Raw genomic sequence first — 16,771 nt, 5'->3', positions numbered from 1 at the left:
TTGCTTATTTATGAAATCTCAACACTGATGCATGTGTGTGACTTCAGGAAGAGAGTGGCAGAGGGGCTTGTAGAGACAAAAGTGCAGATACATAAATCACTATGCAGATGAAAATATAAAACATCACTTACCAGCTGCTGTGATCTTGACTACGTCACTGTAATGTGTGTAGTATTGTCCCCTTCGTGCACCGCAACCATATTCTGAAGTTGCTTCTTCAGAGACTGTCACATCCATTATATTGTTTTTTCTTACAGTGGTCCATGATTTTGGCTGCTGAGGGTAAATGTACCATAAAAACATCCATCCAGTAGACTGCTGTACCTCACAGCTTAGAGTAACAGTGTCTCCAGTGTAGACAGACGTCTGAGGCTTAACCTTCACAGTTGGTTTGGGTTTTGCTGTTAATATGAAATGAGGAAGGTATTAGAATCTCCATTTACAACACAAGGGGAAACTTTATTATTTGTGGAAATAGCAGCATTTGTGCCTAATGTGGCATTTAGATTCAGTGAATTCATTTAGATTCAGATACTAAAAAAGCTGCAGTGGTGAAGGTTGGACGTATAATTTATTATTAAAATTATCAAAGTTGCATAACAGGTATGAAGTATTCCAAAATGAATGCTTGCTGGGTTTAACCAGCTTTTCCAAGTTTCATTCATACTGAACCAAATCCTGCTTATGCACAATATATAAGCACCACCAATCTCTGTATGTATAAAAACAATGATGTATTACAATGAGAGACAAGTGCCAGTGGAGTAGGAAGGGATATATGAATAAATTGAGACTATTTACACTTGGTCTTTTCATGCATCGTGTATCAGGAATGTCCAATTGAAAGCAAACTGTACATTGTACTATCACATCAGTTTGATCACCATAATTTTAAGAGAGCAAATTCATTATGAAGATGTTGGTCTCTGATTGCAAGTTCAAAATAACAGTATTCTTTTTTCACTTTTAAAATAATTTGCTGTTGCCAGTGAAACTTTATAGTGACGGCACAATGGGAGTCACTGAAAGGAGCAGTGAAGGGGATGTGTAGGGTCCTTTATTATGGAAGCAGCATCTTTCCTCTCAACACACCATCTGTACAGCTCTGATAGTGGACTTTGCCTTTCTGATTATTTATTCTCACCTGGTTTTACTCTTGGCAGTGAGAAAGGTGCACTAGGATGTAATATTGCAAAGTTGATCTGATTCAACAAGGGATTTAATCAACGAATTAAGCATTGTTGATATTTCATATATACAAAATCATCATGTTGGGAGAAGGACAAAAATTCATTTATTTCTGTGTTCCTATATTTATAGGCTTCAACCTGCTCTACTACCCTGAATTTCATCTCTAGAGGTTCAAAAAGAGGATGAAAAGAGTTAATTTCTTGATTCTGTACACAGCACAACTACTCAGTAGTAGCTGAGGACACTTCTCCAAGTGAAGGGTAGTCCTCATACTATGTGTCACACTCACCCTGAGACACAGAGTGAGCAGCATTTATGCAACATTTATGGCACACAGTGTCTCTACCTGGGAAGTTTTTCCATGAAACTTTCTTCCCTACAAGACATCTACCACGGTCTTATTGTACAGGTTCTGTTTGATTTGGTTGACAGTTTTTTTGTCACATCTCTCATACTTTTGATACTGAGATGAATTTCTGATTGTCATCTTGCTTCTGATGGCATCTCATTTCATGTCAGGGGTTTTTCCTGCATCTACACTACAGTATAACACAGCGTGTTGATTTTTCACAGTCTCATTTCAACATACTTTTAGTATAGACAAGGCTAGAGCTAAATCAGCATCTACCTGAATAAGTTCAGTCAGTGTCTGTTTCCAACTTTTGTTCTTTCCCTGATTAATTCTTCAATATTGTGCTAAAATTTCAATGCTTTGATCATTTATGAACAGCTATGATAAATTCCATTGTACTTTCCCCTCTTCCTGGCACTGATAATTAAACTGGGCTCTCTCAAATACTGTATGATGTTATGCTTACCAAAACAGAGCTGCGTTTTGATGTATTTCCTTTTTGTCTAACTCAATCATTGACATACAGAGAATACTGTCTGCATCATCTCCCACAGCCAAGATTTCACCTGGTGTTCTTTCGTTTTTAATACGCAGTTGAGATTCACTGTCAGATCCATGTGGGCCACTCTGATGTGTTGGATAAGTTAAAGGGCCCTAAATGTGTTATGTGTATTGCCAAAACTGCCATTATCTTTTTTTCAGTGGGTTAGTAGCTAAACTGGTAATATTTTAGTTGGCATTATGAGTCTATGTTATGTATTCATGTTTTGCAAACAATTTGTCCTCTCTTTTATGTCTGGTGTTCCAGATATGGCTAAACATGGATTGTTAAAATAAAACACAGACATATGTGACTTACACAACATTGCCAACTTTATAACCATCTAAAAATAGTGCTTATTTAGCAGACACTGAGGCACAAGTGGATTCTCAATGACCGGCACATCTATATGAACAAAGATGGATTCAACACACAGTATTTCAAATTAAAATAAATTATATGAAACCATGAATCAGACAAAACTCCAGACAAAAGCTGGTAACAAAATTAAGACTAGAAAACTTGAGAAACATGAAAGCTTCAGTAGAACCTCTGAATAAATAGTCGGATTGGAAGAATCAAAACAAAATGAAAGACACGTATCGTGCAATATGTTGTTATCAATCGGTTAAACACTTTGTCACTACTGGGTTTCTCTCTTACCATCAACAGAAATTGTTGAACCCTATTTATCATTTACACCAATTCTGCTCTAATGTGTTAATTCCTGACCTACTGAGCGCACCATCAACCATATGCCACATTTATCACTTAACTAGCTGCTTCCCCCAGCTGCATTTCACACTGTACGTCTCAGCTTGCACAACAATGCCAACTTTTGTCACCCTGTAAAAAGGTGAAAACAAGTGGTGAGGCCTGGTAGGCAACACATAGCTCAGATGATCAAAGTTGTGTAACCAGTGTAAAATATTTGTATTCCAAGGGTGATGTTGGGTGATCTTGTTTTTCCTCTTGATGTTTCATGAGTGCTGAACCAAATCCTGCATAGTGTACAGAATATGTGCATAAGCAAGTACGAGCAGAATGCAGCATCAAAGGGCTTTTCATGCCACATTAGAGTTTGCCATTATCTGTCTCTTTTAACATGTTTCTACACAGTCAAGAGTGTATTATAGTGAGCCAGTTCACAACCACATCCTCTCATTATAATTCCTCTCAGGCTCCCTGTTTTAGCACCAGAATGTTCTACATTTTGCAGTAAAGCTAAATGTATTACACTGCCCAATGCTGGATCATGTTAATCACACTGCTGTCATTGAAGTAATTTATACCAAATTTCCAGCTTGTTGCTCAATTTATGTTTCACATTCTGTGCACCTCTGTACTCATCTCTGTACTGTGCTTATCTCTGTACTTATTCTAAAAAGTGCCAGTGGAGCAGCAAGGGATGCAGATAAATAAACTCTGTAGTAAATCATCATAAAAAATTACCAAGCATTACTAAACAAGTATTTATGTCTGATGAGGGTGGATGAATCTGGCCTAAAACTCCACAAACACTGTAGCAGGAAAGGAAAACTAGCAGGTTTTATGACAGTGTGATGATAAATGGAATGAATGAGCCCTTCACAATTAAATCATTTATAAAGAAATAAAGTTTATAAAGTTTGCTCACTTTGCCTATTATAAGATGAAAATTAAAATGATTAAAACAACTGTAAATAAAATATTTTCTTTGATCACATTAAGGTTAATAGAGTGACTCCATTGTAAGGATGTGTGTTTCTAATCACTCTCAATGCATATGTACTGACTGCATGGTGAGATGAGTTTACTGAACATTGATCACACTCACTTCTCTGATGCCTCTGCTCTCATTTAAATAATTTATGAAGAAATATTTAGGTTTGTGAATTGTTTGGTGTTTTTTTGCATATTATACTGTAAATATTAAAATGATTAAAATAAAGTTTAAAAAGTTTTTAAACTTTATTTAAACTCCATTGTAAGGATGGACGAAGGACAAACATATCAGCATTCGCAGAAAACCAGGTAGGTGACCACGGACAACAGGTTACAAACATAACATGCGATACTATCGTGAACATAAAAATGTAGTTGAACATAATCAAACATGAACTTGATAAAAGACGGACAACCCTGTTCTCTCCTGCAACAGTTTAAATACACTCAGACATTAGAGACAGAAGCCGGTACAAGTGTGTGAAAATGAGCGTGGTCACAAACAAAGAGACAAACTCCCACATCACGCGGTGGTCTATACCACGTGACCAGTGGGACTGAGAGCAGTCGGTGACAGTCTAATCACTCTGTCAATACATAAGTACTGAGTGCATGATCACACTCACCTGATACAGTCAGTGTAACAGCATCACTGGTGTGGGAGTAACGTGATCCTCCTGTCTCTGATCCTCTACAGGTGTATTGACCTTCATGAGTATCTTTAACACCACCGATACTGTACTCCTGTTCACTACTGACAGTTCTCTCTGAACCCTCTTTCGTCCAGCTGTACTGCCACCTATAGACTCCTCTTCCCTCTATGTCACATCTGAGAGTGGCAGTCTCTCCCGCAAATACCTGTGGATCAGGCTTTATGGAGGCCACAGCTTTTGGTCTTGCTGTGGAAAGATCATCAAATCCACTGAATAATTGTTTTTTTTAGTGAAGTTGTTTTCATGTATATGCAGATAATGGAAAACAGAAAGAAGGCTATTTATAAACCTTTAACTGTTACTAAAACAAATAATATGTAACAGTAGATAAGCATGAAGATTTTCTCAAATTGTGTAAATGACAAATAAATGTTGTAAATAACCTCCGCAAATTGCATTAGGCACTACTAATATAAACAAGAGGGGGTGTTGATTTCCAATAAAATTATTCATCTCAAATTTCAGCCAGACATTATTCATCTAATATCTAAGCACAATGGTTAACATGGAAATGTTAAGGCCACATCAAGATCCGTTTACAAATGTGACAAAGGTGGAATCCTGACAAGGAAAACTTTTTTGGGAATGCAGTGATGTACTGATTTTATTACTCCGTTAAACCAAGCGTGGTGGAAACATACTGCACAGGTTGTAAAAAAACCAAACAAATTAGTAGTCAAAACTGAGTGTGAGCAATAGACACATGGCACATACTTCATTTGGTGATTAGGAGTAATTGCTGAGTATTTTTTTCATATATTGTCATGTTGTATAATTGCACTTTTTGTCTTGATTTGGGGATCTATATTTCTGTGTAAGTGTTACATGTGAAGAATCAGTGGGACCTGCAGGAATTATTTTTGTGGGGGGAGGGGCAGATGGTGGAGAAAGTTTTTGGGGTGCGTGATAAAGTGAAATACAGCATATAGGAATTTCAGGTACACAAGTTAATACAGTCTGATATTGTAAGGGTTGGCACCAGGCCGAGGCCCCCTCGGGCCACCAGAGGGAGGCCTCGAGTCAGGCACACTACTAATCAGGCTGGGCTACACCTATATAAACTCAGTGACCCAGTCACTCAGTGTGGGGTCTTTGCTAAAGTGTTGAGCCAAGCTCCTAGCCGGTAACCTTTGGGTATTGAGGTCTGTGAGCCCTTGTGCTACACCTCTCTTCAGCTCTGCGAGGGTGTCTTTGTTATTACATGTCCCCTCCCCTCTCCAGTTTTCCCTCTCAAGTCTGTCTCTCTCCCAGGGTTCTCCTTAGCCATTAAAGTTCCTCCCTGTTTTCTGGTTTTGTTTGGGAAGTTTTAGTTTTGTTTTCCCCAGGTCATCGGGGTTGCCGTTCTTCCCGTGTCGTCCATTGTTCTCCCTTATTCCATGCTTGGTGTGGTGTTTAGTTTTTCCTCTTGTTTTACCTGTTCTAAGATCTAATTGTTTTGCACACAGGCCCACCATCCTCAAATTATTTACACATATAACATAGTGCCTTTCTAATACCAAAAGGCGCTTTACAATCTAGAATCTAGCTACCTCGCTACATTTCGCTAAACTATGAAGTGCACCTTTATTTTTTGGCTATAGTTAGCACTGCTTTGTTATTTAAATGATTGTGAATCATGATGGAGGATTTTGCTAATGTTCACACAATTAACTGAGGTGCTTTCTGTATTAATATTAATATTAATACAGAATTAATATTAGCTAGCTAGTTATATATCTATGTTAACAATAACAGCTATCTACCTAGCAACCTAGTATAGTACCTACCTTATTTGCATCTGTACACAAATAATGCATTTGGTGTCTTTCTATAAAAACATACAGTATGAACTCATAGATAGATCTAGATAGATAGATCTTTTTTATATCCTTTTAGAGAAGTTTAGAGAAAACTGTGTTGGGAACAAGGCCAAAATAGTCCAATATTGATGTTCAAAACATTAAAACTGGAAAATGTTCTTCCAACACTTTGTAGGTGTAATAAATCCACAGATTGGGATGGCACTAACCCTGTAACAGTATCTTTATACCCAAGGAACCATGATCCTAAATTCCATCAGACTCAAAACTTACCAGGGCAGCCAGGTTTTCTCATCCCACAGAGATGTACAAGTTTCTTTTCCCACAGCTTCACAAAGTAATAACTTGATATTTTAACCTACTATGATGTCAAATGGTAATCAGCCAGTAATGTTTGGGTATCTTAATATTATCGTTAAACTGTGATGTTTGGTTTTATTATTTGAGAAATGTCCTTTGTTTCATTATTCTCTTCAATATTCATTTGCTTTATTCCTCACAATCAATTTACGTTTATGTTGCTTACCTCCTGTTTACTGTAAACAAATTGTTAACCACTTGAAATTGTATTTACTAGAAATCTTATTTGTACCAATTAAGCAGAACCCCTAAACCCTTAGTCTATGAGTTACCACCAAAGAACTTTAACAAGAATGTTTTGTGCCAGGTGTGCACATTTTTGTTTAGCATTGGTTGCTTTTCTTGTTGCTGGTAACCCAGTGAAAAGCCTTGTGTGCAGAGATGGAGGCGGGACTACTGCTTTAAAGGTGGACCACCTTGCTGAAATGGAGCAGCACTGATCTGGGGCATGCTAGAGATCAGTTACTTAAGACATCTTGCGAATTTGTGAACTCTACTGTTGTTGAGTGTTATTTATGAGATTACTGTTAGGTCTCCCCTATCTGTCAGAGTGGACAAGTAAGGTAACGTGGTTACAGGTGAATACAATGTATAGATGTGGTATCTCAGGGGCGGGTGCCACTTTATAGTATTGTTAATCAGGAAAGTTATACGGTAGGCAGGGAAGCCGTTTTATTATTTCCGTTTCTTTGGCACCATCCACAATGTCCACCTGTACTTCTTGACCACTCAAGATTTGTTCTCATTCCTTAAACCACGTGCTCTCGCCATTGATGTCTGTTTTTATCGCTAAACGTAAATAGATATAAACACAGAAGTTATTAGTGTTGGTTTCATGCTCGGTTACTTTACACGCGCACACACTTCTCATAGGACTGTTACAACCTGTTGTCTTGCCATCAACCAGGAGCATGTAACAAAGAAGAAATCAAGACTTAAACTTTTCTTTTTAAAACTAAGCCAATAACCTCTACAACAGTCATCAAGAGCAAGCATGGGTCACATAACCACTGATACCAAAGCTCCTGTTTCTGAAAGGCCTAACCTAAAAGGCCTCTGACTCTAACTGAACCAGCTCCTAACTCCAATCCCATGGGTCAAGAAAACCTGGTCATTTCATTGTCAGTGGCCTATATCACTCATGCAAGGTCAATGGACTAGAAAACAGACTCTCTCTAAAGGCCATCCAGATGATATAATGGAAATGGACTCTCTCTCTCTCTCTCAGTGCTATCCAGATGGTTTGACATTGTCGAGCCTAATGACTCATAAGGATAGACATTTCCTTTTTATGTTACCAGCTGATATAAATAGTTAATTTAACTGTTTATACATCAAAACTGGTCAGTTAACTCCTTCCTTTCATCTGCTAAGCAGCCTCTTCAGTCCTAATTAGTTCTCTCTCAGGTTGTTTCAATAAGTTGTCTATTTCTTCTAAGTCTTCCAGTTATACTTTGTCACACTCTCTCAAAACGAATCTTGTTTGGTATTGTTTGATAAGCATGCTCTGCCCAGTTAATCACTCTCACAGGTTACTTAAACAGATTTGATTTTCTTTCCATTATTTTTCTTTATTTATCAGTTAGCCACTTCAGTCCACATGAATCTACTTTGAGTTAATTTGTTTCCGTTACAGTGTTTGTTACATATTTTGTAATATAACGATTTTAGTGAACTCAGTACCTCTGGTCATTAGTAGAATCGTAGTCAATGATTTATATGCATGTTCTCCTATTTCTGTTTATCCAATAAATATACCCTTAGAAATAACTCTTGTGAGTAAAGAGTGGTATTCTACTTTTTGGTAGATGAGACATCATGTTATCGAAGTGGTGACCTTTATGGGTTGAGACTGAATTAATAATCATTAATACATTAATTTAAATGATTTCATTTTCCCTGGTAATCAGGGTGGTGCCCAATTATTATCAATTTGGATGGACAATTTATGAAAGTTTTATATTTATCTATGAAAATATCTCATAGATCTCATAGAACATAGATTGCTTTATTATTCCTTAACTTATAGTACTGCTATTCTGTATCTCACAGTGTAGTGTATGGGGTTAAATAATATACCCATTATTAGGTACACGTGGTCTACATTTAACAGTTACATTTATATCTCCGTCAATGTACAATATCAAATATCAGAATACTGCCTTTGCTTATTTATGAAATCTCAACACTGATGCATGTGTGTGACTTCAGGAAGAGAGTGGCAGAGGGGCTTGTAGAGACAAAAGTGCAGATACATAAATCACTATGCAGATGAAAATATAAAACATCACTTACCAGCTGCTGTGATCTTGACTACGTCACTGTAATGTGTGTAGTATTGTCCCCTTCGTGCACCGCAACCATATTCTGAAGTTGCTTCTTCAGAGACTGTCACATCCATTATATTGTTTTTTCTTACAGTGGTCCATGATTTTGGCTGCTGAGGGTAAATGTTCCATAAAAACGTCCATCCAGTAGACAGCTGTACCTCACAGCTTAGAGTAACAGTGTCTCCAGTGTAGACAGACGTCTGAGGCTTAACCTTCACAGTTGGTTTGGGTTTTGCTGTTAATATGAAATGAGGAAGGTATTAGAATCTCCATTTACAACACGAGGGGAAACTTTATTATTTGTGGAAATAGCAGCATTTGTGCCTAATGTGGCATTTAGATTCAGTGAATTCATTTAGATTCAGATACTAAAAAAGCTGCAGTGGTGAAGGTTGGACGTATAATTTATTATTAAAATTATCAAAGTTGCATAACAGGTATGAAGTATTCCAAAATGAATGCTTGCTGGGTTTAACCAGCTTTTCCAAATTTCATTCATACTGAACCAAATCCTGCTTATGCACAATATATAAGCACCACCAATCTCTGTATGTATAAAAACAATGATGTATTACAATGAGAGACAAGTGCCAGTGGAGTAGGAAGGGATATATGAATAAATTGAGACTATTTACACTTGGTCTTTTCATGCATCGTGTATCAGGAATGTCCAATTGAAAGCAAACTGTACATTGTACTATCACATCAGTTTGATCACCATAATTTTAAGAGAGCAAATTCATTATGAAGATGTTGGTCTCTGATTGCAAGTTCAAAATAACAGTATTCTTTTTTCACTTTTAAAATAATTTGCTGTTGCCAGTGAAACTTTATAGTGACGGCACAATGGGAGTCACTGAAAGGAGCAGTGAAGGGGATGTGTAGGGTCCTTTATTATGGAAGCAGCATCTTTCCTCTCAACACACCATCTGTACAGCTCTGATAGTGGACTTTGCCTTTCTGATTATTTATTCTCACCTGGTTTTACTCTTGGCAGTGAGAAAGGTGCACTAGGATGTAATATTGCAAAGTTGATCTGATTCAACAAGGGATTTAATCAACGAATTAAGCATTGTTGATATTTCATATATACAAAATCATCATGTTGGGAGAAGGACAAAAATTCATTTATTTCTGTGTTCCTATATTTATAGGCTTCAACCTGCTCTACTACCCTGAATTTCATCTCTAGAGGTTCAAAAAGAGGATGAAAAGAGTTAATTTCTTGATTCTGTACACAGCACAACTACTCAGTAGTAGCTGAGGACACTTCTCCAAGTGAAGGGTAGTCCTCATACTATGTGTCACACTCACCCTGAGACACAGAGTGAGCAGCATTTATGCAACATTTATGGCACACAGTGTCTCTACCTGGGAAGTTTTTCCATGAAACTTTCTTCCCTACAAGACATCTACCACGGTCTTATTGTACAGGTTCTGTTTGATTTGGTTGACAGTTTTTTTGTCACATCTCTCATACTTTTGATACTGAGATGAATTTCTGATTGTCATCTTGCTTCTGATGGCATCTCATTTCATGTCAGGGGTTTTTCCTGCATCTACACTACAGTGTAACACAGCGTGTTGATTTTTCACAGTCTCATTTTCACATATTTTTAGTATAGACAAGGCTAGAGCTAAATCAGGATCTACCTGAAGAAGTTCAGTCAGTGTCTTTTTCCAACTTCTGTTCTTTCCCTGATTAATTCTTCAATATTGTGCTAAAATTTCAATGCTTTGATCATTTATGAACAGCTATGATAAATTGCACTGTACTTTCCCCTCTTCCTGGCACTGATAATTAAACTGGGCTCTGTCAAATACTGTATGATGTTATGCATACCAAAACAGAGCTGCGTTTTGATGTATTTCCTTTTTGTCTAACTCAGTCATTGACATACAGAGAATACTGTCTGCATCATCTCCCATAGCCAAGATTTCACCTGGTGTTCTTTCGTTTTTAATACGCAGTTGAGATTCACTGTCAGATCCATGTGGGCCACTCTGATGTGTTGGATAAGTTAAAGGGCCCTAAATGTGTTATGTGTATTGCCAAAACTGCCATTATCTTTTTTTCAGTGGGTTAGTAGCTAAACTAGTAATATTTTAGTTGGCATTATGAGTCTATGTTATGCATTCATGTTTTGCAAACAATTTGTCCTCTCTTTTATGTCTGGTGTTCCAGATATGGCTAAACATGGATTGTTAAAATAAAACACAGACATATGTGACTTACACAACATTGCCAACTTTTATAAGCATCTAAAAATAGTGCTTATTTAGCAGACACTGAGGCACAAGTGGATTCTCAATGACCGGCACATCTATATGAACAAAGATGGATTCAACACACAGTATTTCAAATTAAAATACATTATATGAAACCATTAATCAGACAAAATTCCAGACAAAAGCTGGTAACAAAATTAAGACTAGAAAACTTGAGAAACATGAAAGCTTCAGTAGAACCTCTGAATAAATAGTCGGATTGGAAGAATCAAAACAAAATGAAAGACACGTATCGTGCAATATGTTGTTATCGATGGGTTAAACACTTTGTCACTACTGTGTTTCTCTCTTACCATCAATAGAAATTGTTGAACCCTATTTATCATTTACACCAATTCTGCTCTAATGTGTTAATTCCTGACCTACTGAGCGCACCATCAACCATATGCCACATTTATCACTTAACTAGCTGCTTCCCCAGATGCATTTCACACTGTACGTCTCAGCTTGCACAACAATGCCAACTTTTGTCACCCTGTAAAAAGGTGAAAACAAGTGGTGAGGCCTGGTAGGCAACACGTAGCTCAGATGATCAAAGTTGTGTAACCAGTGTAAAATATTTGTATTCCAAGGGTGATGTTGGGTGATCTTGTTTTTCCTCTTGATGTTTCATGAGTGCTGAAGCAAATCCAAATGCAGAACTAAAATCAACAAAAAGCAAGTATGCATATGCCGTAGGGTCTTCTAGATGCTTCGGAATAAAATGTATGTAATGGTGTTATCATGTTCCTTTAGGAACTGGTATACTATTACTCCTATAATCTATTTCTGGTGGACAAGGAATTGCTATAATCGGATTAAACAATTAAATTAAACAATTCTGCCATTCATGTTTGTAAAAATGGCTTATTGGAATGATGTAATGAATATGGTTATGGTTCCTAAGAATCATAACTAAAATAGACCTAATGGGTATTACTGGACATACTTGTGCTCTCTCACAACTCGTTTTCTCCATTTCTTTTTCTGTCAGTTTCTCTCTCCTGTATAGTGTACAGAATATGTGCATAAGCAAGTACGAGCAGAATGCAGCATCAAAGGGCTTTTCATGCCACATTAGAGTTTGCCATTATCTGTCTCTTTTAACATGTTTCTACACAGTCAAGAGTGTATTATAGTGAGCCAGTTCACAACCACATCCTCTCATTATAATTCCTCTCAGGCTCCCTGTTTTAGCACCAGAATGTTCTACATTTTGCAGTAAAGCTAAATGTATTACACTGCCCAATGCTGGATCATGTTAATCACACTGCTGTCATTGAAGTAATTTATACCAAATTTCCAGCTTGTTGCTCAATTTATGTTTCACATTCTGTGCACCTCTGTACTCATCTCTGTACTGTGCTTATCTCTGTACTTATTCTAAAAAGTGCCAGTGGAGCAGCAAGGGATGCAGATAAATAAACTCTGTAGTAAATCATCATAAAAAATTACCAAGCATTACTAAACAAGTATTTATGTCTGATGAGGGTGGATGAATCTGGCCTAAAACTCCACAAACACTGTAGCAGGAAAGGAAAACTAGCAGGTTTTATGACAGTGTGATGATAAATGGAATGAATGAGCCCTTCACAATTAAATCATTTATAAAGAAATAAAGTTTATAAAGTTTGCTCACTTTGCCTATTATAAGATGAAAATTAAAATGATTAAAACAACTGTAAATAAAATATTTTCTTTGATCACATTAAGGTTAATAGAGTGACTCCATTGTAAGGATGTGTGTTTCTAATCACTCTCAATGCATATGTACTGACTGCATGGTGAGATGAGTTTACTGAACATTGATCACACTCACTTCTCTGATGCCTCTGCTCTCATTTAAATAATTTATGAAGAAATATTTAGGTTTGTGAATTGTTTGGTGTTTTTTTGCATATTATACTGTAAATATTAAAATGATTAAAATAAAGTTTAAAAAGTTTTTAAACTTTATTTAAACTCCATTGTAAGGATGGACGAAGGACAAACATATCAGCATTCGCAGAAAACCAGGTAGGTGACCACGGACAACAGGTTACAAACATAACATGCGATACTATCGTGAACATAAAAATGTAGTTGAACATAATCAAACATGAACTTGATAAAAGACGGACAACCCTGTTCTCTCCTGCAACAGTTTAAATACACTCAGACATTAGAGACAGAAGCCGGTACAAGTGTGTGAAAATGAGCGTGGTCACAAACAAAGAGACAAACTCCCACATCACGCGGTGGTCTATACCACGTGACCAGTGGGACTGAGAGCAGTCGGTGACAGTCTAATCACTCTGTCAATACATAAGTACTGAGTGCATGATCACACTCACCTGATACAGTCAGTGTAACAGCATCACTGGTGTGGGAGTAACGTGATCCTCCTGTCTCTGATCCTCTACAGGTGTATTGACCTTCATGAGTATCTTTAACACCACCGATACTGTACTCCTGTTCACTACTGACAGTTCTCTCTGAACCCTCTTTCGTCCAGCTGTACTGCCACCTATAGACTCCTCTTCCCTCTATGTCACATCTGAGAGTGGCAGTCTCTCCCGCAAATACCTGTGGATCAGGCTTTATGGAGGCCACAGCTTTTGGTCTTGCTGTGGAAAGATCATCAAATCCACTGAATAATTGTTTTTTTTAGTGAAGTTGTTTTCATGTATATGCAGATAATGGAAAACAGAAAGAAGGCTATTTATAAACCTTTAACTGTTACTAAAACAAATAATATGTAACAGTAGATAAGCATGAAGATTTTCTCAAATTGTGTAAATGACAAATAAATGTTGTAAATAACCTCCGCAAATTGCATTAGGCACTACTAATATAAACAAGAGGGGGTGTTGATTTCCAATAAAATTATTCATCTCAAATTTCAGCCAGACATTATTCATCTAATATCTAAGCACAATGGTTAACATGGAAATGTTAAGGCCACATCAAGATCCGTTTACAAATGTGACAAAGGTGGAATCCTGACAAGGAAAACTTTTTTGGGAATGCAGTGATGTACTGATTTTATTACTCCGTTAAACCAAGCGTGGTGGAAACATACTGCACAGGTTGTAAAAAAACCAAACAAATTAGTAGTCAAAACTGAGTGTGAGCAATAGACACATGGCACATACTTCATTTGGTGATTAGGAGTAATTGCTGAGTATTTTTTTCATATATTGTCATGTTGTATAATTGCACTTTTTGTCTTGATTTGGGGATCTATATTTCTGTGTAAGTGTTACATGTGAAGAATCAGTGGGACCTGCAGGAATTATTTTTGTGGGGGGAGGGGCAGATGGTGGAGAAAGTTTTTGGGGTGCGTGATAAAGTGAAATACAGCATATAGGAATTTCAGGTACACAAGTTAATACAGTCTGATATTGTAAGGGTTGGCACCAGGCCGAGGCCCCCTCGGGCCACCAGAGGGAGGCCTCGAGTCAGGCACACTACTAATCAGGCTGGGCTACACCTATATAAACTCAGTGACCCAGTCACTCAGTGTGGGGTCTTTGCTAAAGTGTTGAGCCAAGCTCCTAGCCGGTAACCTTTGGGTATTGAGGTCTGTGAGCCCTTGTGCTACACCTCTCTTCAGCTCTGCGAGGGTGTCTTTGTTATTACATGTCCCCTCCCCTCTCCAGTTTTCCCTCTCAAGTCTGTCTCTCTCCCAGGGTTCTCCTTAGCCATTAAAGTTCCTCCCTGTTTTCTGGTTTTGTTTGGGAAGTTTTAGTTTTGTTTTCCCCAGGTCATCGGGGTTGCCGTTCTTCCCGTGTCGTCCATTGTTCTCCCTTATTCCATGCTTGGTGTGGTGTTTAGTTTTTCCTCTTGTTTTACCTGTTCTAAGATCTAATTGTTTTGCACACAGGCCCACCATCCTCAAATTATTTACACATATAACATAGTGCCTTTCTAATACCAAAAGGCGCTTTACAATCTAGAATCTAGCTACCTCGCTACATTTCGCTAAACTATGAAGTGCACCTTTATTTTTTGGCTATAGTTAGCACTGCTTTGTTATTTAAATGATTGTGAATCATGATGGAGGATTTTGCTAATGTTCACACAATTAACTGAGGTGCTTTCTGTATTAATATTAATATTAATACAGAATTAATATTAGCTAGCTAGTTATATATCTATGTTAACAATAACAGCTATCTACCTAGCAACCTAGTATAGTACCTACCTTATTTGCATCTGTACACAAATAATGCATTTGGTGTCTTTCTATAAAAACATACAGTATGAACTCATAGATAGATCTAGATAGATAGATCTTTTTTATATCCTTTTAGAGAAGTTTAGAGAAAACTGTGTTGGGAACAAGGCCAAAATAGTCCAATATTGATGTTCAAAACATTAAAACTGGAAAATGTTCTTCCAACACTTTGTAGGTGTAATAAATCCACAGATTGGGATGGCACTAACCCTGTAACAGTATCTTTATACCCAAGGAACCATGATCCTAAATTCCATCAGACTCAAAACTTACCAGGGCAGCCAGGTTTTCTCATCCCACAGAGATGTACAAGTTTCTTTTCCCACAGCTTCACAAAGTAATAACTTGATATTTTAACCTACTATGATGTCAAATGGTAATCAGCCAGTAATGTTTGGGTATCTTAATATTATCGTTAAACTGTGATGTTTGGTTTTATTATTTGAGAAATGTCCTTTGTTTCATTATTCTCTTCAATATTCATTTGCTTTATTCCTCACAATCAATTTACGTTTATGTTGCTTACCTCCTGTTTACTGTAAACAAATTGTTAACCACTTGAAATTGTATTTACTAGAAATCTTATTTGTACCAATTAAGCAGAACCCCTAAACCCTTAGTCTATGAGTTACCACCAAAGAACTTTAACAAGAATGTTTTGTGCCAGGTGTGCACATTTTTGTTTAGCATTGGTTGCTTTTCTTGTTGCTGGTAACCCAGTGAAAAGCCTTGTGTGCAGAGATGGAGGCGGGACTACTGCTTTAAAGGTGGACCACCTTGCTGAAATGGAGCAGCACTGATCTGGGGCATGCTAGAGATCAGTTACTTAAGACATCTTGCGAATTTGTGAACTCTACTGTTGTTGAGTGTTATTTATGAGATTACTGTTAGGTCTCCCCTATCTGTCAGAGTGGACAAGTAAGGTAACGTGGTTACAGGTGAATACAATGTATAGATGTGGTATCTCAGGGGCGGGTGCCACTTTATAGTATTGTTAATCAGGAAAGTTATACGGTAGGCAGGGAAGCCGTTTTATTATTTCCGTTTCTTTGGCACCATCCACAATGTCCACCTGTACTTCTTGACCACTCAAGATTTGTTCTCATTCCTTAAACCACGTGCTCTCGCCATTGATGTCTGTTTTTATCGCTAAACGTAAATAGATATAAACACAGAAGTTATTAGTGTTGGTTTCATGCTCGGTTACTTTACACGCGCACACACTTCTCATAGGACTGTTACAACCTGTTGTCTTGCCATCAACCAGGAGCATGTAACAAAGAAGAAATCAAGA

General features: G+C 37.4%; 1 protein-coding gene across 1 annotated transcript in view; it reads right to left on the bottom strand.

Moving 5' to 3' along the window:
• Positions 1-16,771, bottom strand: part of LOC113568870 (Fc receptor-like protein 5) — a 76,239-nt gene that overhangs the window by 57,967 nt on the left and 1,501 nt on the right. Inside the window, exons 2-3 of the mRNA XM_081695042.1 lie at positions 8,956-9,225; positions 132-401 (exon numbers count right to left, since the gene is read on the bottom strand). Coding sequence (XP_081551168.1) covers positions 132-401; positions 8,956-9,225 — 540 coding nt within the window. The remainder of the gene's footprint in view (positions 1-131; positions 402-8,955; positions 9,226-16,771) is intronic.

This window comes from Electrophorus electricus, chromosome 13, assembly GCF_041902795.1.
Source record: "Electrophorus electricus isolate QZ-2024a chromosome 13, ASM4190279v1, whole genome shotgun sequence".
NCBI lineage: Eukaryota > Metazoa > Chordata > Actinopteri > Gymnotiformes > Gymnotidae > Electrophorus > Electrophorus electricus.
The sequence above is the reverse complement of the archived record's forward strand: the minus strand, read 5'-3'. Positions and strand labels throughout refer to the sequence as shown.